The sequence below is a fragment of the Musca domestica genome, unplaced genomic scaffold (genome assembly GCF_030504385.1).
Source record: "Musca domestica strain aabys unplaced genomic scaffold, Musca_domestica.polishedcontigs.V.1.1 47, whole genome shotgun sequence".
NCBI classification, from domain to species: domain Eukaryota; kingdom Metazoa; phylum Arthropoda; class Insecta; order Diptera; family Muscidae; genus Musca; species Musca domestica.
This window is the reverse complement of record NW_026712338.1, coordinates 3236473-3261116: the sequence shown is the minus strand read 5'-3', so window position 1 is coordinate 3261116 and position 24644 is coordinate 3236473. Positions and strand designations below refer to the sequence as shown.

Below are 24644 nucleotides of genomic sequence, written 5' to 3'. Positions count from 1 at the left end.
CACCTAGATAGAACGTACTGCTCCTGGTAATGTAAATATATTCAACTGTCCCTCCGCATTCACTATTCCGAACTTACTTGATTCTTTTAGTTGCCACAATAATCTATTCGCTCAACTGCAGTAATGAAACAATAACAACACAGAATCCAAGGCCATAATGGGGGGAACCAAGAAGACATTTTGGGGCTGCTAGCACCGCCATTTAAATTTACTGCTGTCAGGCTGTATCATTTAATTGCTATCTAAAACAAAGGTCAAATTCTGTCAGAATCGAAGGCGATTTGTAAAGAACTATTAGTGTTTTAAATTAAACGCTGTATTCGTTTTAGTAACAAAATATATTTATTAGGAACCCCACCCAAAGAATATAGATCATTAAGAGTTGGCCAACAGTTGAGCTGCTATAATTTCTGCATCATCAAGAGTAAGTTTTGATGTTACGTTCGATTTTTTCTTTACTGGTTCGGAGAAATCTTCGTCGCTTTCCTGCGTATCGCTATCTTCACTGGTGTCACTGCTACGTGCATGCTTTCTATAAAGTTTTGTTTGTTTTACAGATGACATATCCGCATCAGAATCGGCGTTCTGATTGTTCTTGTAGACTTTTGAAGGATCGGGAAGCCAAGATAAATCAACGGAATTGTCACTTTCATCACCATCGCCATCATCATCATAGTCAACGCCTTCATCTGCGTCAGATCCTTGTTGTTCTTCTTCATCTTTTTTCTTCAGCTTTTCCTTGAGCTTTTTATGTCTTTGCTTGACAAGTGAACGGAATCGTTGTTTGTCGAATTTATCTTCTTCTTGTAAAAGCTGCTTGGCCATTTCAATATCAATACCACCCATTTCACCAAGTTTACTTTCGTATTCCTTGGCAAGTTCGGATTGTAACTGCTTGCGTGGATCGGCAATTTCATGACCCTCTTCGTCGAACTTGACCTTTTCATTGACTTTTAGATTTTTCTTAAGAGCTTTTTTGGCCAGAGCTGCTTTGGTAATGAGTTTTTCTTTTTTCCTCAAAACGGGTGGAGGAAGTTCCTCATCATCATCGTTTCCGCTCGTTTGTTGTTGGTTGTCGCCTTTGATATCATGATTAGCCCTTTTTATTTTGATAAAATCATCTCCATCAGAATCTGAATCACTTTCGGATGCCTTAAATAAAACGTCATTTGAAGGTTTGTTCTCATTCTTTGTCCTTTCCTCGTCGTCAGTGTCAGATTCGCTTTGAGTCCCTGTTTCATTCGCCTTTTTCTGTTTCTTCAAATAACGATCTAGGAAACGTACTCGTGGTGTCACAACTAGACCCAGTGATTTGGCATATGCATCGAAATCCAGTGACATAACATTAAATACTTTCTTATTCTTCATTAGGAACACCGATTTTATGTACGCCACAAAGGCCCGTTGGGCCGAAGCTTTTAATTCTGGATTTTGAGCTAGGTATGCCTCAATTTTTGCTCGCGGTGAAAAAAGTTTCTTTGGATCGATTAAAATTTTACGTACTGAAATTGATTTTTTACCGAGTTCCTCTATCATGCCTTCCTCTTCAGATGGCAAAAGAACCAGCAGGGATTCCCCACGAGTTTTGTTACGCGCCGATCGTCCGGCACGATGTATATACTGGGTTACATCCTCGGGACAGTCCAATTGCACTACCCAGTTGACAGATGGAAAATCTAGGCCTCGCGAAGCTATATCGGTGGCAAACAAAACAACATTGCTTTTCTTCACAAAGTCATTGTATATGGCAATCCTACGGTCTTGGTGGAGGGTTCCATACAAAGCGAGCAGGCTGGTACCCGGCCTCAGTTTACAGAAGATTTCAAATATAAACTTAACTTGTTTACAACTCGAGAGGAAAACAATTATCTTCTGTTTTAGATGATTCTTAATAAATGACCATAGCATTGTGATTTTGTCTTCTAGAGAAACCACGACATAATTCTGTTGCAGAAGATCCGGCACAACTTTCGGGATAACGCTGCTTCCTTCCTGCTTTGCTTGCGGTTGGCCAACAAAAACTGGATTTTTTAGATTAAGGCGCGCCAAATCCTTAACTGAACTTGTTTGCGTGGCGGAGAAGAGCAATGTCTGTCGGTCAGGTGGAAAATTTTCGATTATGGCATTCAATGTTTGTTCGAAGCCCATGTCAAGGCACCTGTCCGCTTCGTCCAACACTAAAACTTCCATAGTAGATGCATTAAACAGCGGATTCTCGTCCATATGTTGTAGGAGACGTCCAGGGGTACAGATTAAGATGTTGCATTGATCCATTCGTGAACGTTCGAACTTTAAGTTCTTACCACCGATAATCAATCCAGCTGAGAAGTCGTGGTGTTTTCCCACCTTCTTTAACGTTTCGAAAATTTGATAAGCTAACTCCCTAGTCGGTGATATAATAATAGCGGCAACTCCGTCTGAGCGACTCCATTTGGCCACATATAAATGTTCCAGCACCTGTTGATGAAAAAATTAGCAATCTAAAATGGAGTAAAATTATACCAAAGTCGACTTGCCGGAATTAAAAATGCCAATGTTTTACCACTGCCTGTTATCGCTGCTCCCAGAACATCTCTACCTTGGAGAGCTGGTGCAATGCTCAAACGTTGAATCTCGGAGGGCTCGGTAAACTTGGCATCGTTCAAGCCCTTGATCGTCTTTTTTGAAAGCGGGAATTCACTGAAGCGTTTAATGGCTGAAACATCCTTTGACGACAGCTCATCGTACTGGGCCTTCAAACTCTGAATTTCACTGTCCAATAAATCTCTTTGAGAAATTGGTTTCGTTTTCTTTGGAAACGCACGTTTTTCTTTCATATCGAATGTGTGTGTTGTGATACTGTGTCGGTCCGAAATGAACAAGTCCAAACTAATTTATTCTTTGGAATGAACTATCGGAATTAGATGCAAACCTTCTGTTCATCTAGTTCATTCACTTGATCTTGTTAATTTAGTTCCAATCATGGCTCAATAGGAAACTAGGAAGTGCAAATCTGTACGGAAGTCTATAGTGTGAAACATGGTACAATAAAAAGGTATGGTAGAGCTACCAGCTGATTACAATTTTTTTTAAGTGTGCCCGACTTCTGCCATTTTTGTAAATGTATTTATTGTTTTGAAAAATAAAAACCAAATATTTTCAAAATCAATGAATGGAAGAAGCTTAAATTGCGGGGCGCTCACTAATGATATTAACCAGATTTGCCACGGAATCGAAAGATTGAAAACTTAGGATCATATTTTTGAGAAAATATCCAGACATTTCATTCATCTTTCGAGCTATTTGACTCATTTTAAAAATGAACAAAAAATATCAAATAAATGAAAACAACAGTTGGATATAATTATGAATTATTCTGACAGGAAGCGGGCATAGCCTCAGGGCTGTATTTCTGTAGTTTTACGAAGCTGTTCTACCTCCTTATTGTACCATGGTGTGAAATAGACTTTTAAACATGCAACAAGTGGTTTTGTTTATTTTACATTTTTTCACAACTTTAATACATTTGGGGGAAAACCACAAGACATGAATTCGATATTGGGGTTTTTCCACAAAAATGAATCCAAGATAGAAGGAGAATATTGTTTTACCCTAAAATTATACATTTTGTTGCTTGTAAATGTGGAAAATATGCATTTCTGTTGTCTCTAAAGTTAAAATACGTTCAATTTTTTTCTTTTTGATTCGAAACATTGTTTTGTGGGTAGGTTTGTTCTACTTTCTGTAATTGTGCCATGGTACAGGAACAAAAATGTTGACATTATGAAGGTTTAGTGTATTTAATAAGGTGTAATTGACAATTATATGGTTTTTAATTTTTTTTTATTTTTGTTTGTGAATAACATTATCAAATATATGTTTTCACATTGCCTTGCTTTGAACGTTACTTTTTCCCATTAAATATTATATATTTATTTATTTTTTTAAATCAACACCCTAACTTGCATTCATCTTCTACTTATCAAAATTCGAAAGTGTATTTTATGCAAAAAGAAAGAAGGTTGCGGAAATGGGACCTTTTTTACTGTCCTTTTTTGCTGTGACCAATGTAGGGAGACACATGGCTCAATAAGAAAGATTGTTTAACAAAATTGAAAAAATGTATTTAGGGGGTAGCTTTGTTCTACCTTCTGTAATTGTGCCATGGAGACAAGCTTCAGTTCGGTTAAATTACAAATTGAAGAGCGGTATGTGTATGATATGTAACCATAAAGATTTTATTCATATTACTTATTAAGGCGGAGCAAGGAAATTCCGTTGAACGAAGGAATTATTAAGGCATCTATAAATCTTATGAAGCAATCAGAAGATGAAAAAATTGTACTATTGCCATGGACGAAAGAAATGTATGAATATGATGCTGACGGTTGTATCATAGTAGTTCTTGCAAGTGGAATAAGGAAGTCGTGGAAACAACTAATTTTTTTTATCAGTTTGTCCAATGACGTAGGTTATACTATAATAACTGCATAATGCAGGACATGGGACATTCAAACAGAAAATTGTTAAAATTCATTTATAGTTTTTGTTGTTTGGTTTAAATTTGTATTAATAAAACGTTGTGTAAGAGTAGTCTATTTTAAAAAATAATAGTTTTACGCACCAACATATCCAATAATACAAACAGCATTAGCATCACCAGTGGTAGATTTAAGATGGAATGAGTATGTATACCCCTATATCTAGGAAATTTCGACCCAACTTAATTAAGAATTCTTGATTTAGTAACATTTTCTCGGAGTATGTAGATTTAAGCATATCAAGTCACTATGATTACGTTGATCACGCCATAAAAACGAATGTTATCGTCATAATTTAATATAGAGTTATATTGCAAATTTATTTGATTTTAAAATACAGATAGTTATTTAAACAATGTGTACAATTTAGGTAATGTCTCTTAAGATATAGGATCTCAAATGAACTACTTCACCACCTCAATTATATTCCATCGCTTCATTTTGATGGCAGCCCACTGGCTAGTTATTCTAGAGAAATTTTATGACAGGTTTCATTGATTTAATACCTTTTTCGGGATTGTATACGGCAATATTTAAAATGGCCCGTCAAACATTTTCTCTCGGCAGAGTTGTTTTACGGGATTTCATTGATAAAGTACCCATTGGCCGCATCATATGTTTTAAATACCTTTTGTGTGGTCATATAATTACAGAAATGCACCTACTCGGAAGTCAAAACGACCACTTTCATTCCATAAGGACTATCGAAGGTCCAGCGTCCAAATCACTTAGACATTTTGCTACTCCTAAATACGTTTTAAAAGTGCTGTTGTGCTATTACTGGTCATTATTTGTTCCAATTTATTTACCAAAACTTTTGTTTTGTTATTTGTTTTTCATTCAAACTAATTGTTAATATGACAATTTGCGTAATACACCTTGGTTCGGCTCATGGCATATGGTCTGTTTCAGAACTGTAAGAATGTATAAATGTTTACTACGATAAGCTGTTTTTATTTTATGCTACCGAAAAAATTGCAAACCCAGTACATTCTTGCAGTTTTCTAGGAACAGAGCAATTGTATCTATATTAAAAGTTGTGAAATAACTGACTGAGGATCGACGTCCAGGCGAAACGGGTCAGTCTACTTATTCTAGAAAAAATTAGACCATGGTTTAATAATGAGGTAAAAAAGCTAAAAGTACAGAAATACAGCCCTGAGAATCATTCAAAATTGTATGTAACAAGTTGTTTTCATTTGTTTGATAAGTTCCTTATTTCTGAAATAAGACAAATGGGAACAACTCTAGTTTAGTAAAAACTCTTCGATTTTTTTGATTTTTTTTTCAGAGGTACGTAATTTTACCCTGTTTCCGGGCAACTATTTTTTTTCCTAGGAGACGGACACGGTACACCAGATTTTTGACTCGAAAGTCCGAGTTCAAGACCAGGGCTGGACCCGGATCCACTTACCCGATATAGACAATATAGGCATCATTTGAAAGCATTTTTGGTTGATACCCATAATGGGCAATTTTTCGAAATATTGGGGGTTTTATAAAAAATCCGGGACCAAAAAAATCGAACATTTAAAATGACCCCATCATGTGATCACTTGTTGGATAGGTATTTTCATAAGCTTTCCAACGGGTCAAAAATCTGGGGTCTCGTGTCCGTCCCCAAGAAAAATATAATTTCCCGGAATCAGGGTAAAAATACCTACTATACGTTTTTTTTGCGCGCGTCGCAAATTACTTTGGTTTCAATCATTGATTTTCAAAATATTTTGTTTTTATTTTTCAAAACAATAAATACATAAAAAATGGCAGAAGTCAGGCACTCTTAAAAAATTGTAATCGGCTTGTAGCTATCTTACCTTTTTAATGTACCATGAGAGCAACTGATTTCGGATAAGGCCCATTAAACAGGTAATATAAGTCACAATGAAAAACTAAAATTGAAATTAAAAAATCTCATACTGTCAAAATGTCTGTTTTCGTTTCAGCTAGTTTGTCAAATAATAAAACATGTATTTTAATTGTTTAAAAATAAAATTATTCTAGATTTTATAACTTCTAAACTCATATCAAAATCTACATTACAGTACACAGAATTAAAGTCAACACACATTTTACTAAGAGGTTCGCGCATTGAATAATTCATGCGGTAAAATCGGTATATAATAATTGGTAGCATCTACTAGATCCAAACCTAACATTAATTCTAATATATGAGATTAGGAAATCTGAAGGTATATTACCATTTTTAGTACACACATGAAGTTAAACATAATACGTCTGCTTTTAAGTGAAGGCAATCTAATTAATTTTAGTCTGCTAGCATAAGAAGGCAAAACAAAATTACTATTCCAATGTAATTAGCAGAAATTGTTTTTGCACGGATTCTATTTTATCTGAGTATATTGCATATTGAGGATCCCATACAACAGAACCGTATTCTAAAATATGTTAACAAGGGACTAGGCCTTTCCAGGCCAGGGAGTAGATTCTTGTTCTATGAAAATATGAAATGAAAAATATTCCCCGTATAAAATTTTTCATTTGTCATTTCTTTCCTTTATAAAAGTTTTAATTTCACATTTTTACAGAACAAGAATTGAGGCCCAGATACCACAAAATTTGTTTTTTACTATTTTTTTAAAAAAAATATGTCGTTGTTACAATAAAACATGGTACAATTCTATGCAAAACAGTAGATCTAGACTAATCTTCTAAATCGAATATTGTTATTTATCAAACAAAATATATTTTCACATCTGAATGACAAGGTGAATATTTTACAAAATTAAGAAATAATCTTTTAATTTAAAACTTAGATGACATTACATTAATGAATATTATTATCAATGGAAGCAACATTTTCAGAGGTACTGTGAAGGATAGAAATGCAAATGTATCTGCGTACTCGATATTTTACAACAATGATATTTTCTCAAGAAAATCGTGCTGATAAAGCCTAAATTTAGGAAAATTTGTTAAAAACCCGCTCTTCTCGAAACTCAACCTATAAGCTGGAATCAAAATGTATCACCCCTATTGAAGTCGTAAATCCGATCTGCAGATTGTTGATAGCTGAGTACAAGATTAAGAACTTTGCTATTTTTGCGATTGATGCATCCGTATTAAGTTTTTTTAACTGCACATTTTTGTTTATTTTAATTTTATTTCACATCGTATTGTTTGGGGAGCTGGAGGACGGAAGAACAAGATTCTGAATTTTACTGAACGGTCTCTTAAATTCCAACCTAAAGGCCGTATTTTTACGTCACTGTTACTAACAATTTGGACATTTCATGGTATATTAACACTCATTGTGTTCCACATTCGAATTATTGTTGAAAATTATTCGTATATGTCTGTTCATTAATGTTTTAATCATGATAGACTCTAGCTTGCATTATTTCCCATCAATACTTTAAACCATGATTCAAACATTACATATTTACTAACAACAAATGCAACGAGTTGTTTTGTTAATAGACATTTTTCTAAAAATATTTTTATTTAAGAAAAAAAAAAAAAAAAAATAGTGAAAAATAAATTAGACTTCACGTATTTTTAACGGATGATTAGGTTTTTTCATACCAAGCAAAATGTATCTTCCCCAGAAGCTGTAAATATGAATTTTTAATTTCAACAGAATTTAAAAGTCTTCGGAATTATTTTGTATATTATTCAAAACAATATTAAAATATATACGCATAAAAAACTGTGCGTGTGCTTTGCCATTACAAGATTAATTCGGCCGGGCCTAACTTATAAAACCCTCCACCATTTGGAAGGAAATGGAAAAAAAATTGTAATTGGAAAAAATCAAAAAAAAAAAAAAAAAAAAAAAAAAAAACGAAAACTACAACCTAAATGAAAACCGTTATATAGGGACTATACGAAGACGTAGACTTGGACCTGGACCTTTTTTTGTCATAGGCTGTAATACCCATTACGAACTTCAAATACGAAATTTGAAATAATTTCGGTAAATAATGTCGCAAAAATCATGAAAATACCGAATATCGGGAGGTACCGTTATATGGGGGCTATACGAAGGCGTGAACTTGCATACACAAATTTTTGTCATAGGCAGTAGTACCCATTACGAACTTCAAATACGAAAATTGAAATAATTTCGGTAAATAATGTCGCAAAAATCATGAAAATACCGAGTATCTTAAGGTACCGTCATGTGGGGACTATACGAAGACGTGGACCTGCATACGAAATTTTTTTGCCATAAGTTGTAGTACCCATTAAGATCTTTCAATACGAAATTTAAAACTATTCCGGTGAATAATGTTGCTAAAATCATGAAAATACCGAATATCGGGAGATACCGTTATAGGGGGATATACGAAGGCGTGAACTTGCATACACAAATTTTTGTCATAGGCTGTAATACCCATTACGAACTTCAAATACGAAATTTGAAATAATTCCGGTAAATAATGTTTCTAAAATCAATGAAAATACCGAATATCGGAAGGTACGGTTATATGGGGGCTATACAAAAAAGTTAACCGACATGGCTCATTTACGATCTTAACCTGTCTAATGGTAAACTATGCATGTATGCAAAATTTTAGCCTTCTATCTCAATTCGTTCGAAAGATAGCGATATATAGAATATACATACTTTGTAGTGTCTATTATGAATATTTCGAGGAGTCACAAACGGAATGACAAAGTTAATATACCCTCCAAAAAATGGCGGAGGGTATAAAAATGTATTCAGGTTATTTCTATGCCCTACATTGGAACTTATTGTACTATGCTTCAAACTATGGAGAAAATTCCTCATTTAATTATATTACAATCCTGTTTTACATAGAAGACATTTCAGTAGGATTTCCTGTTTTTGTTCTTCTTTTGGTTTTAAGTAGTCTTAATAAAAAAAATTATGTACTAAGAGCTATACAATTGATTCATAAAATCGTACATGATTATAAGTATTATTCATAAACACCCACCTGTATAATTTGTTGAAATCACATCATTTATAAATTTAAAGTAACGAAATTCAATATGCGCTTCATTTGTATTTTAATAAAAAGTAAAGATTTCCATTTAATTTGAAAAAGAAAAAATACATTTCATTTTAAAAGGTGTAATTTAAGATAGAAAATGATTTGTTTCGTTTGGAAAAGTTTCATTTTGTTTAGAAAATATGTCATTAGGAAATATGTTTTATTTCCTTTGGAAAACTTTTTATAAAAGATTTAATTTGATTTGGAAATTCTATGTAAAAGTTTAAGTAAGCTTTTCATTTTGTGTTTCAAAAAAACGTTATCATTAAAACAACCTAGTCAGCCTCGGTGTGTGGTCAGCCCAGTCGGCCTTTATGCTTTGCACCTCATTTACCGAACACTCTTTGGTCTCTATTCGTATTCACATAGTTTGGAACGCTTTTAAATTCTGCTTTTGTTTTCTTAGTTATTTTTCGTGATATCATCTTGAAGCAATGTAAAATAGTTCTCCATGTAATAAATATATCTGACAAACTGTTGAGATGCCAATACTGTTGGCATATTGTGTCCGAAAAAATATTAAATATTTTAGAAATCAATTTTTGTAATTGTTGTGTTTATTTTTTTGAAAGATACTAAGAAGTGAGGAATAAATAAAACAAAATATTGACATTTCGAGCGCTTTGGAGAAATTGGAGGAGGAAAACCCGAAATTGAAACAGGTGGGTGCACATATAGATAAAAAGAGTTTCTAATCGAACTTCTTTTTAGGCCGCAATATTGATACAAATAGAGAATCCAAAAAATATGTTCGGCAAATAAGCTTTTGTTTGTGTGCTTGGGTGTCTAAGCGATGTCTCATCAATTCAGTGTTTCTTTTTTGTGCTATTATTAACCAACTTGAGAAATTGTAATCAGCTGTTTTGTTGTCGTTGTAAGCGTACAGTGGATACTAGCTTTGAACGACGAGTTCGCTACAGTCATTGAACGGGAGCGTTAACAAAAACTATCGCAAAAACTTTGTTTTAGTTTTTTAATAGTTGGACATTGTTGCTCTGATTATGTAGTTGGATATTTTTGATCTGACCCTGGCTATTCACTTATCTAACCGAAAAGTGAACAACTCTAGATTAGTAAAAACTCTTCTATTTCTTCTTCTCTTCTATTTCTTCCAGATTTGGGGAAACGGATCCATTCTTGGGGGACGGATCCAGGACCCCAGATTTTTGACCCGAACGTTCGGGTTCAAGTCCGGCCTGGACCCAGATCTACTTTGACAATATAAGTATCGTTTGAAAGCTTATGACAATATCTATCCAACAAGTGGTCAGTCATTCGATCCAGAGTCTGGATTCTTGTTCTATGAAAATAATGTAATAAAAAATATTTTCTTTATAATTTGCCATTTATTGTACCCGCCACTACACTGTGGTACAGGCTATTATGCCTTTTGTAACATAAAAAAAGGAAACGAGATCAATCATAATTTCTTTTGATGATCCACATGGAATCACATTCAGAGTCGATTTATGCATGTGCGTCGATCCATGTATTTTTGTAAATAAATTTCTGGTTGTATTTATTGTTCGATTAGGCTGAATATTTGCATCATTCATTTGCTTGGGGCAAGAAATATATTGGTGAAAATCTATACAGATGTAGTTTTATCTCCTATATATGTGTTTCATCCGATTTAACAATTAAGTTCACCACAGCCATAATATGTAGCCTACAACAATGGTTTTCCTCACAAGATATCAGATGCTGCCGAGAAATACTCTTGACAATGTGTGACGAAATCGGTTCAGATTTGTATGTATATCCCATATATATATATATATCTGTGTCATTGCACTACCAAATAGTTTTGATTTAATAATTGGGGACATAGTCAAGTTTAGTGGAAATCGATTAAGATACAGCTTTTGTTGGTTAGTTTTATCCGACTTCAATTTAAACCCGCCCTAAAGTTGTAATACGCAATTAATACTTAATTTGCTACTAAAACTATTTATTTGTTACAGGTGATTCCTAACTCGTTTTCTTATAAAAGTCTTGATTTCCAGTTTACAAAGAACATCTTCAAAAAAAAAAAAAAAAAAATGATCCCTAGTTTTGCTTAATCGATTTCCAAAATCATTTAAAAGTATATACGTTATGTGGCGTTTCCACTGCACTTGATTCGCTCTCTATTCGTTGTTTGACCCTTAACTATGAAAAAACTACCTAATTCTTCACACAAAATTTCCTGAGCGAACACTCATATTTGTACGTTGTTCAAATCAAATCACTCTCAGAACAACGAAAAAATATGTCCCATCCCTAACAAATGAGAGCATTTATCGAAAAAATAAATTATTACATTTAAAAATTAAAAATAGAAAAATTTGATGAAATTTTAAAAATTTTTGGGAAGACTGAAAATTATGAATGAAAACTACAATATTGAATGGCGTATGTACATTCAAACGAAAGTAAATTTTGTTTTCTCTCTCATTCGAGGTACGCATTTTGTCCACGAGTTAAAATTTCCACAGAAAACGCAAATAAAAGAGGCAACATTTTCAAAATGTTTCTATCGGCAGAAAAAATGTTAGACAAGTGTCTCTCCAGCAGAATTTAAAAATGGAAAAACACAAAAATGTGTTCAAAATGTCAACATTTACACAAAAAGTTGAAATCGTGAATGAAAATTGTAAAATTAATGATATAATAAATCTTTGGGAGGAAAACAATAATTTCTTCTATTCATATTAGTGAGAATTTCATGTATTTTCGTATAAATTCCCATTAAAATCAACAAACAAAATTTTTGAAAAAAGGAATTATTTTACTATGAATTACGAATCGTGCCGTATGAACGGGTTAATTCGTGTACCTAATTCTGAGAGCGAACAACTTGATTGAAAGTGCATTGAGAACATAGCATTATTCATAAATTTGAATTCACACGACTCTAGCATTCGAATTGTGTTTTTCAAATGTAATCAATCTGCCCCACCTTGTAATGATTGTACCATGATTGTTTTTGTTTAATTTTATATTCCTTTTTTTTTTGAAATACTTATTTGGATTCTAAGTAAAGCCCCTGCATGTGGGTGAGCCTCTTGTTTTGTAAAAATCTCGTTCAATAATGCATTGATAAATCATGACGAAATGAAAAGTCCTTGGAGATGATGGATACTTTTAAAGTCTATATAAATATAAAACGCGTCGTCTTCGAAATCTCATGATTGACATCTGACTAAGCAAATACAGCGAACCAATCCCTTTTGTAGTATGCTTTGGGAAATGCAATTTGTGAAATTAATTTGCAGATATTCTATAATTGAGGCATCGTGTATCGTTAAAAACCAAACAACGCAATTTACGCGGTGGTCCATACCTTTAGAATAGCGGTTGAAAATTGTGAACCTAAAAGCAGAGTTTTTATAAAACAAAATACTATGGTATCCCGAACAAACAAGCCAAACACTGTTTATTAATAGACAATGCACGATCGACACAAAACGAGACAAAACCAACTTACATGGTTATGCTACTTCGTTCAGGTTGAACGAAAGCATAACAAGTGGAGAAATATGTAAATGTTTATAAGTCTTTGGTTCCTCTTCTATTGAGCTTACGATCTCGTCCTTGGGTAAAAAATGTTTTTTTTTTTTGTCATAGAAGTTATTTTTAAATAACTTCTGGGGAGAATATCCCAGACAAAAAACAAGGGAACTGATGAGGATTGGTGGCTCTTTCCGAAACCTAGGTATTCCCTGCCTTACCCCCTGGTAAATATTACCATCGTTCTCCACTAATAAACAAACGTTGTTTTTATTAAAACAACAATAAAGGGATAAAGCCTGACCATTTTACAACAACAAAATACTATGGTATCCTGAACAAACAAGCCAGACACTGTTCTATAAAAATTTACGTTTTAAAATTTAGATTTTTGTTCCTTATAATATACAGTAAACCCTATGTTTGCTAGAACTAAACGTTTGTTTCGTGATTTCTATTGCCCAATACTGTAGGTTGACAGCGCCATCTTAATATTAGATATAGGTTGGATTGTGGCTTTGCTACAATAATGAATTCAGCGTTTAACAAAAGATTTTTAGATCTTACTGAATAAGGAAAACTTTGAAAATTATTGCCCGTAAAGCCAAACAAGCGCAAGCGGAATCCATTGAATCAAAATTTTTCATCCTATATCGATCAAAATTGATTTAAATATGTCAATTTAATCGTGATTTTATTGAAATTTTCGGTAAAAACTACAGTGGTGCAATAATTTCCAAGGTAGGACCATGGTACAATGATATCAAGGTAGGGCTATGATACCATATGATTTTAATTTTTTTATTTTCTTGGCTTAATATGTCATCTTTATTTGTTTATGTATGTGTTTTCCTTTCAATAACAAAAAAATTGTTCAAAAAATATTCAAATTCGGATGTTTTCAAAATGTTTATTTCAACGTATGCATCGACAAAATCTAGAGTTTTTGTAGTGAAATAATCCTTTAGAGATATATAGTACATGATTTTGGAAAGAAGTGTTGACCTTTCATTCAGTTATCGCGGTTTTCAATTATTTATTCAAAATAAATGCTACATATTGTTTGATTTTTTATTGTTTTGATACTAATTTTGACATTACAAGCCAAACAGGTAGACCTCTATACTTGCAATTTTTTCAAAGTTGACCTACCTTCTCTTCATTGTACCATGGGTAGGACCAAGTCCTATGTAAGGTCGGACAAAAAAACTACTTTTGATAACAATTTGACAATGAACTTAGCAGCTTTAGGACTACTCTAATTTGTCTCTTTTTGAATTTCAAATCACAATTATGCATTTTGACAGCAAATGTATGATCTGTTCGAGTACTTGCAAGAATCTACTATTTTTTGGAATTTTCTAGGGAAAATCGGTTATCGTAGTAAAAACTTTTACATTCAAGCAAATCTGTAACAGACTAAAGGTGTAAGTATATAAGTTATATAAGTAGCTTGATGTCATGGCTAGGCATATTCTGTGACATTTAATGAAGGGATTACAGAGCCGCACTAAAATCCTGCCGTCGTTTCCATTATAATTTGACATTGATATGCCTAGCCATGACTTCAAGCTTTTTATGTACTTGCACCTTAAAGTCTTCGCATGACATATTTGTGATATGTCATAAAGGGATGCCAGAGCCACATTCGTCGTTTCCCTTCATAATTTGACATTAATACGCCTAGCCATGATGCCAAGCTACTTACATATGTAAGCTCACCATAATTGTTTGGAATAATAAACCAAATAATTTTGAAAATTTTTAAATTTTGTTGGAATTTGATTTCATATTTAAATCTTTTGGGGAGAATAAATGTTTTCTTTTTGGTTTTAAAAATGAATTGTAATCGTATTAAAACTCCATAATGTATAAAATCCGCCAAGTTAAATTCAAAGTTTCAGTTGGAACAGAAGCATTTCCCTTTTTGAGTTTAACATGAGACCTTTAATTTTTACCTGGCCATCTGATGAGCGGGAAAGATAACCAAGTTCGACTAGACCATTTTATTTCGAATACTCTTGAACACAAATTAGAAACTTAAATTGCGCTTTTCTTTTGTGTCTGTTCATATGTTTGCAATGGCATGGCATTTGCATGTCCAACAATATTTCCAGATTGAGCCCTTGAAGACACATTTACCACATACATTAATGGAAGTAGTCCCTAGCTACCATAAATATCAATGAGAAGAATCTATTATCTATATTCAATAAACACCAGCAGTATGAAAAACTAGGGCTCCCAAAAAGTGAAAACAAATCACGACTTCATTATCATTGCGTTTCTATGGCCAGTGTCCGACGTCTCTTCTGTACACATTAACGTTGAACAAAACAAACCTCCTCCTGTATTCAACCGTAAATTTATGTCATTCTTTTTATGCGAATATTACATTGAATTGACCATAAACAAAAGCCTATAAATACCAACAGAGGAGTGCTTTTGGTCTGGTCGCCGTCAAGTCTGGCAAAATAAATGATCCCAAAGATGCTAGCTGCCTTCCACATCTCAGAGAGGTAAAAATCTAGAGTGTATGGTTACACATATTGCGTCGTTTGTACATACATACGTTCATAGTTGGGGATGACAAAGAAGAATTGGAAGCAATAGACATAAATATAATGGAAAAAGATTATCCCAATGGCTCCAATCACAAGAACACATAAATGAGCCTCACAAGATATTTTTAATAAAGCGACATTCACAAGCAAAACAAACACGCCGATTTGAACTACTACAACAACAAAAACAACCAACATCTGGAAAAGGTGATTAGGTCAAAACTGCAAACTTTTAGACTATTTTTTTGAGCAATAAGTAGCTACGGCCCCGGGAAAGAATAACTTCATAGTTTGAGCCAGCGTCCACCACTTCTGCGTATATGTGTTCGTGTTGTTAATTTTATGCTTCGGTGAAATCATATTCCGGAATGTCTACTCGAAATTAATTTTTTTACCCGCCAGGATTTACAAAAATCTTCGACGATGGTTCTGTTTTGTTTGTCAAAAAATAGGTCTGTAGGAGTCTACAGCGAAAAGGATTACGTTGGAAAAGAATGCAGCGTCGTAGTTTCCAGTGTCTGAGTAGTCTTCGGACTACGGAAGTCCAGTATCCACAACCTGAGCATTTAAACCATTATATTAATGTTGTAACTCCTGATAGTGCTTAATTTGTGTACCTTCCTCCATACTATGGAGGGTATAGTAACTTTATCATTCCGTTTGTAACTCTTCTTGATCAGCGTAAAATTCTAAGTCGATTTAGCGATGTCCGTCTGTGTGTCTCTGTCTCTCTGTTGTAATCACGCTATCTTTCGAACGAATTGAGATAGAAGGATAAAATTTTGCACACATATTTATTTTGCCAGTATGCAGGTTAAGTTCGTAAATGGGCCATGTAGGTCCACATTTTCATATAGCCCCCATATATCGGTACCTCCCGATATTCGGTATTTTGATTATTTTAGCGATATTATTAACTGGAATTGTTTCAAATTTAGTATTTGAAGTTCGTAATGTATACTACAGCCTATGACAGAAAATTGTCTGCCTCCATATATCAGTACCTCCCTATATTGGGTATTTTGACGATTTTAGGTACAATACTCACCGAAATTGTTTGAGATGTCGTATTTGAAGTTCGTAATGGATGCTACAGCCTGTGACAGAAAATTCTCTATGCAGGTCCATGTCTTCGAATTGCTCTGATATAACGGTTCCTCCCTATATACGGTGTTTTGATGATTTTAGCTACATTACTCATCGTTTATTTCAAGTTTCGAATTTGAATGACAAACAATGCCTATGTAGGTCCACGTCGTATAGACCACAATAAAACGGCTATATTCGGTATTTTAAAGAGAATTTGTAACGGATTTTATTTTTTGAATTACAACGGATTCCTACGTAAAGTAGATGAGATAGTTGGTTTTATGAATCTGAGAAACATTTTGGCCGTTGCGGTTTAGGAAATCCAGCTCAATAAAAATTGCAGCCTATAAGGTATTGAGGAAGGACCGCACAAGATAACTGTGAGCAGAATCATTTCCTAAACATGTTTACATCAGTCTTGACAGAGCAAATTGATGTTGTTTTATTTTTCACAGCAATTTATCTTGGAACAGATAGCCCGATTTCTTAACCCCTCAACCTTACTTAACCATGAACAAGCTCAATGACCTGAGCTACTTCAGAGAGAACTGCCCATCACCTTTGGGTAGTAGAATGTATTTCCCGAGGCATCAATGTTCGTCGAATACCCGTTATAGGATAGAATTTCCTAGAAGAGATATCGGGACTGGAGCATGAGTCTGATGAGCTCCGAAGTGAACTGACAGTTGAAGTCAATCGGTTGATACATGAGCATAAAAGAAAAAAGTGGCTGGACCAATGTTACAACACTAGAGCCGACATGACAAAGCTGTGAGTAGTGGATAAATCGCTCTCGAACCCTGGAAAAAAGGATGAAAAGATATCTGCCACTTTTAACGGCGTAACGGTGACTGATCTTTAACCCAAAGCCAATTTCTTGATATATTATAAGCCGTATAGCATAAGATATAGCTTGTTATCCTGTTCTAAACTATTTGTCAGAGACCCCATATAAAACATTCGATTCTGTCGAAATTAACTACGATACAATTAATTCAATATGAATTCTCTACAAATTAACTTATCAAATTTAACTTCGTTGAAAATAGGATCCCATCTCTGATTTTTGTATACACAATATATGAATATGGATGGATATCGTATAGCCCCCAGATAACGGTACCTCCTGATATTCGGTATTTTGATGGTTTTAGCCAAATTTTTCTTAAAAGTTATACCTAATTTGGTATTTAGAGTTTGCAATGGATTTCCCTCCTGTGGCACAACATTGTCTATATAAGTTCAAGTTTTCCTGTAGCCTCCAAATAGTAGTACCTTCGTAAATCCGATATTTTGAATTTTCACAATTTCTATTGTATTGGTTTAAAATTTAGTATTTAGAATTTAAGTGTTACAACACTGGCTCACGATTTCCACATGCGAAGGTGTGGGCCAATATACCCTATAAGACATAAGCATTGTAAATTGTGAACCTTTGTAGGGGAGGTACCAGAAGGAGTTGGCCGTTATCTATTATCTTCACACCAGATCTTGTATTGGTATAAATATTAGAATGTGCAAAGTTCGGAAGGAATCTGATGCTTATTTCGCATTTTATGAGATATATAATTCAAAATTTTGACCCCTTTACCAGAAGTGATGGACCGATATGTTCCATCTTCACACCAGATCTTGTGTTGATAGAAATAAAGCTAACAAGCACACAAGCAACTACACTAGCTTGTGTTTGATTGTTTTTGTTACGTTTGCAACTGGTTTACAACACACACATACAAACAAAACTATTTGCTCGGCAAGAGTAGATCCGCTCGAATTTGAACAAATTTTTCTGCCACTCAAAAACGAAGGAAACATGCTCACGAGTGACATCGAAAAAATGAGTTTGCTCATATTTTTTTCTACTCCCGGGAGCGCACTCGCTCGAATTTGAGTGAGTTTCACTCTTTAAGCGAAATCAAGCAAGTTTTTCGGAGATCTGCTGAATTTCAGAATGAATCAGATGCTTATTTCACATTTTATGAGAGTTTGGGTTATTCAAAATTTTGACCGGTTCTGCGAGAGGTACTTGGGGTGTGGGCCTATACATTCCATCTTCACACCAGGTCTTGTGTTGGTTGAAATATTGAAATATGTGAAGTTAAGAATAAATTGAATGCTTATTTCGGTCAAAAGGGTGGTCTTATATGTTCCATCACAACACCATATATCGTGTGATGGATGTGATGTGTGCAATTTTAGGAGAATTGTATGCTCAATTTGCGTTTTATGATCGGTTTGGTTATGAATAAAATAAACATTGAGATATCCGAGTTTTAACGGAAGCGGATGTTAATTTCATGTTTTACAAGTTTCATTGCTATTCAAAATTTTGACTAGTTGTAGGGGAGGTACATGGGTACTTCCTTCGAGAGTTATCGTGGACACCATCCAGACAGACATACGAACGGGCGAACAACCCTAGATCAATTCCAAATGTCCTTAAAGGGATTTGGTCCAAAGAGACCAAGGGTCTCAAATGATATATAAAATAAAAATAATAAAAATAATAAAAACATGCTATATAGTTATGGAATTGACTTTAAAATAAGTCGAAAATGAGTTACAATTTGGAAAATTATATTACCTCTTTAATTCGGCCATTATATCTCCCATCATAAAATTCTTTTCAGAATGTGTTAATATTTTAATTTTCCAACAAATATTTCCCGCTTCAAAAGTATACTGTTTTTTGTATACTCTATATGAAAACACCAATAAAATGGGCCCATAAAAGAGAAATCGGAAAATGATTTAAGAATAAAACTCAGGAATATTATATTCGAAGGTGGCCAACAGCTAGATGGTCTTGTATGTATGTACGTATGCTAGTATGTATGAAAAACACATAAAACTCTGCCACAAAATACGCAGTCACTGAACGCACAGAACGTCCACTTCGCTTTATTTGTATTCAATAAACACATCGTGTCTGGCATGAATTTTTATGGGAAGGAGGGACATAAAATTTGGTACGGGTTGAAGGGGAAGTGTAAAATATAAAACATTGTCAATAAAGTAACACTGAAAGCGTTATTAAGATAATTGATTAGATAAGCGTCAGTATAAAACAAAGAGGGGTCTTTAATTCGTCCGTCCTTCGTCTCTATCTCCATCTCCATCGCCGTCTTTCTCTCGCTCTCACTCTCATCGGTACTCCGAGTTGGTGGCCAAATGACATGGAACAATGTCAGCGTTTCTTTATGCTGCCAGCACGTGACAAATCAATCAGAAACCCCTGTTGCTTGAATGTATATCGCGTGTCTCGTTTCCCCGGAATGGCGAGGACACGCCGTGCCCTCTTTGTTTTTGTTAACAATATTGGATTAACAAAGTCTGCTTGATAAGGTTGTTGGCATTTCTGTTATATTTTTATTAACCTCAAATTTGTAAACAGAAAGATACTCCTCCGCGATAAGACATGCAGGAAAATCGACGGTGGCAATGGCTGCAAGCAACAAGTTAATGGCATTTTAATTGAAAGGAAGGAAGTTTTCGATTACGAATTTCAATATAAGAAAAAAAAAAAACACAATCTTATAGAATTTTGTATTGGGCGCAATTAATGCACACCTATTTACATATATAGTATATGACATATACAGGGATACAGATATACATATAGATATACAGGGTGTAATGAAAAAACTGCAACCAACTTCGGACTGCTGTCATTTTTAAGCCACTCATCCGACATCTGTTAAAATTATTCTAGTGACAGCTCAATATATTGCCTAGAAGCGTACAAAAGCATTTTGTTGAGAATTTTTCAGAAACGAAATGCTATTATTCATAAAATATATTTGTAGTAGCATTTTACAATATATATTTTGTGAAGAATCGCATTTCGTTTAAGTTCAAAAATTGTTGGGCGCGCTTAAAAGTTTTCTACAAAAGTGTTAATTATAAAATGTGAGAAAATCACTCTACAAAAAATAATAAATTATTTGAAGCACCTTAAAGTGTGTTATGAAAATGTTTAACATAAATGTACAAAATGTTGATTTACACATGTCTCTAACATAATGTTATTATATATGTTCTGAATTTTAGGTAAATGTTTCAAATTGTCCACAAAAACTCCAATGTTTGTGTAAGCATGTTTTTTCCTTTGGGGTGCTTTAAAGGGTGGTTTAACCTTCCCCTTTTGGACTTCAAAGATTGTCTCTTCGTCTTTAAGAAAACTCACTTTTAATCTATATCTATAAAAGAGGAAAATGTTTGTATGTTTGTTTGTTTGTAATTTATGGACTTGAAAACCGCTGAATAGATTTTCCTGAAAATTTCCATATATATGCTGCAACATCGCCTGAAAGTAACATAGGCTATATACATTTTTGAATTTCCACTTGGAACTGGAGATATAGCATCAGAATCGGAGGTACCTCCCAAAAATTTAGATTTTATATGCACATATATATTGATTGGTTGAAGATACAGTCTCCAAATTTGGAATACGTAACGGAATTTGGAACAAAAATAAGTTTGCCAAATTATATTGTAATCGGTTCAGATTTGGATATAGCTCCCATATATATTTTCGACCGATTTCGTTCATTTGATACCTCAAACACAATATGAATGTTCGATTCCAATGAAATTTGGAATGTGTGACGGGATTTAATCCGAAAATAAATTTGTCAAATTATATTGAAATCGGTTCAGATTTGGATAAAGCTCCCATATATATTTTCGGCCGATTTCAAGCATTTGATGCACCAAACACGCTATGTATCCCCAATTTCAATGAAATTTGAAATGTGTGATAGATTTTATCTAAAAAATTGATTTCCCAAATTATATTGAAATCGGTTCAGATTTGGATATAGCTCCCATATACATTTTCGGCCGATTTCATGTATTTGGTGGACCAAACACGACATGTATTTCCAATTGTAATGAAATTTAAAATAAGTAACGGAAGTGGGAGCCAAAATGAATTTGTCAAATTAAATTGAAATCGGTTCAGATTTGGATATAGCTCCCATATATATTTTCGACAGATTTCATGTATTTGATGCACCAAACACGCTATGTATCTCTAATTTCAATGAAATTTGGAATGTGTAGCGGAAATTAAAACAAATATACATTTGTCAAATTATATTAAAATCGGTTCAGAATTGGATATAGCTCCCATATATATTTTCCGCCGATTTCACATATTTGATGCACAAAACACGATACGTATTTCCGATTCCAACGAAATTCGGCATGAGTGGCTAAATTTGGTACAAAAATAAATTTGACAAATTATATTCAAATACGCTCAGATGTGATTATAGCTCCCAAATATATACTCAGCCGATTTCACATATTTGATGCACCCAAAGCGAGAGAGACAAAATCTGGCACCAGCAAAAATTGCCAAATTATATTGAAATCAGTTGAGGTTTGGATATAGCTAACATATATATTTCGGCCGATTTCATACATATTATGCACCAAACACAATATATATGACCGATTCCAATGAAATTCAGAATGTGTGGTGGAAGTTGGTTATAATAATAAATGTGATAAATTAATTGGAAATTAGTTAAGATTTGGATATAGCTCCCATATATATATTCTCGGCCGATTTCACATATTTGACGCACCAATTTCAATGAATTATGAAAGGTGTGGCGGAGTTTTGTGTAAAAGTAATTTTTTTAAAATTATATTTAAATCGGATCAGATTGGGATATGATTTTAATAAGAACCATTGACCCACAACGCCTTAGGCTAACACTAAAAAATAACACAACAATTTATTTGAAATACGCTTATTACGGCGAAGTATGTTGCTATCTCGAATTCACTAATCGCGATAGAAAAACCACTCTACTTAAAAAAATTGTAGTTTCCTGCACGCTTGGTATTTGCTATGAAATAAATAAATCCAAAGGACAAACCCTTCGTGTATGCATGTCATGTTACTGCTTTTGTAATGATTTTGTTCATTAACGCATTAAATTAGTGCAATATATATATTTTTTTAATTTTTAAATTTGTTTTTCTTTATCCAACATATATTCGTAAATAAAATTTTGAATGCATATAAAATCAAAAGGGGTAGCGAAGCTCACCGGGTTCAGCTAGTCATATATAAATTTGTATTCCCTGCCTTACCCCCTGGTAAACATTACCATCGTTCTCCACTAATAAACAAACGTTGTTTTTATAAAAACAACAATAAAGGGATTAAGCCTGACCATTTTGCAACAATAAAATACTGTGGTATCCCGAACAAACAAGCCAACACTGCTCTATGTTGTATAAGTAAAGGCTAACGTCGAAAAACACCCAATAAATTTCGGTTCTGCTTCTTCGGAGTAAAGATTTTTTATTCTGTTTAGTTATAACGGCTACGTTACGGCAGTATTTAAACTCTCTACTCTCGTCGTATATAAAGACGAGACAGTTGTCGAAAAGGATCCCCCCAAGTTGTCTGTACAGGCTTGAATATTATCATCAATGAATATTCTTTTTCCCGTGAAGTTTCCTCATTTTGATCGGTTGTGATTTCCTTATGGCCGCCCGTAAAGAATTTCTTCTGAAGATTTACTTCCGGTCGAAAATAGGCAAATATTGTCATTATGTACTGTCTTGTGGTCATCTATAAAGCCTGAATATTTCCTTATAGGCATGGCATGATCCGCTGCCAAATTTCTTCCAGTTGTCCACAAATGTTTCCTTCTTACCACTTATAAAGACTTTCTTAAGGTTATCCGTAGAAACTTCCTTCCATCCCATTTGAAAAAAAAATGGCAACACCATTCCAGCCCTAGAAAAGTCCTCAAATGTGCGGTTTTGCACCAATCCGGGGATTTGGGAGATTACAATTGATTTTATTTTTCTTATATTTCGTCTAAAATGTCACTCTCCAATTGTAATTTAATTAGTGGCCAGCACCTTACAAACACAATGGCAAAAGTAGACTCTACCACACGTACGATTAGTGTGCGTGTATGTGTCTATGGCGATATGTAGGTTATGGGAAACGATACCATTGTCAATATATTCAGGCGTACGGTATGGCACTCAATAAAGGTGTGACAAAAAAAAAAAAAAAAAAAAGAAAGAAACGCCCAGACTTAAAATCAAAGTAATACACATTGTCGACATTTGGTTGACATGTCCTTGTCTGTTGCCCCTTCTTTCTTTGTTCGATCCGATAGCAAAGTATTTTTCATTTGCACAGCTTGTCAATAGGCATTCATGGAAATGTTACTAAGGATGGATGAGAATAGCCACCTCCTTCTTAATTGATAGTCTTCTAATTTGTTTCATTTCATAATGATTACTCTGTACACAATAATTGTGTGAAATGGGAAAGATTCTTAGAGATATTTGTTGGCTCAGGGTCCCCTTTTAAAAATGGTGTTCGCTAGTTGAAAACAACAGCTTTAAATAAAAATATGCAACAAAATCTTCAACATCCTCCCAAATATCGTTTTCGAATAATTCTGAGTTTTTTGTTTAAGTCACTTAACCAAGCTGTTGTTGAGGTATCCTCCGTCTATACATTAATTCGTCTATGGTTTTCCGTTTCTTTACTTGCTGGCCAAAAGTTGTTCACTCAGGGAGAATTTCAGAATTCTCTCTTTAGCTATTAAAAATTAAATCAATCGATTGAATGCATAACTCATCGTAATTTATCATCGCTTGTAAACCTTGCAAAAACAAAACTCCTTGCTGCCATATTAGCGAGAAATTCAAGAGCCACCGAGCTATATACTGCCCATGGAGCGTATGACTTATATTGTTCTAAGAAAAAAATAAAAGAAAACACGTATACGCTTCTTGCGAATATTGAATTTGAATAAACATACGTCGGCTCAGAATTAAATTTTCCTGATCACAACCCCATTTCTTTTATTTCTATATGGAATTTAATTGGATTTTTGGCTATAGCCAAATTTGTTGAACTCAATTTCAAAACAAAATTATTTAAAAACAAGTAAAAAAGCAGTAAGTTCGGCCGGGCCGAACTTTGAATACCCTCCACCATTTGG

General features: G+C 33.9%; 2 protein-coding genes across 2 annotated transcripts in view; one reads left to right on the top strand and one right to left on the bottom strand.

Moving 5' to 3' along the window:
* Nucleotides 1–319: 319 nt before the first annotated feature.
* LOC131804621 (probable ATP-dependent RNA helicase DDX10) lies at nucleotides 320–2889 on the bottom strand. Its single transcript, XM_059127664.1, has 2 exons — nucleotides 2517–2889; nucleotides 320–2457 (listed from the first exon to the last, which is right to left on the bottom strand). The coding sequence occupies exons 1-2, from the start codon at nucleotides 2814–2816 to the stop codon at nucleotides 376–378; spliced, it is 2382 nt and encodes a 793-aa protein (XP_058983647.1). The 5' UTR covers nucleotides 2817–2889; the 3' UTR covers nucleotides 320–375.
* A 6890-nt stretch (nucleotides 2890–9779) lies between these two features.
* The window catches only part of LOC101895597 (syntaxin-binding protein 5), a 103930-nt gene continuing 89065 nt past the window's right edge, over nucleotides 9780–24644 (top strand). The window contains exon 1 of the mRNA XM_005179334.4: nucleotides 9780–10164. The gene's annotated coding sequence lies outside the window, so the exon portion shown is untranslated. The remainder of the gene's footprint in view (nucleotides 10165–24644) is intronic.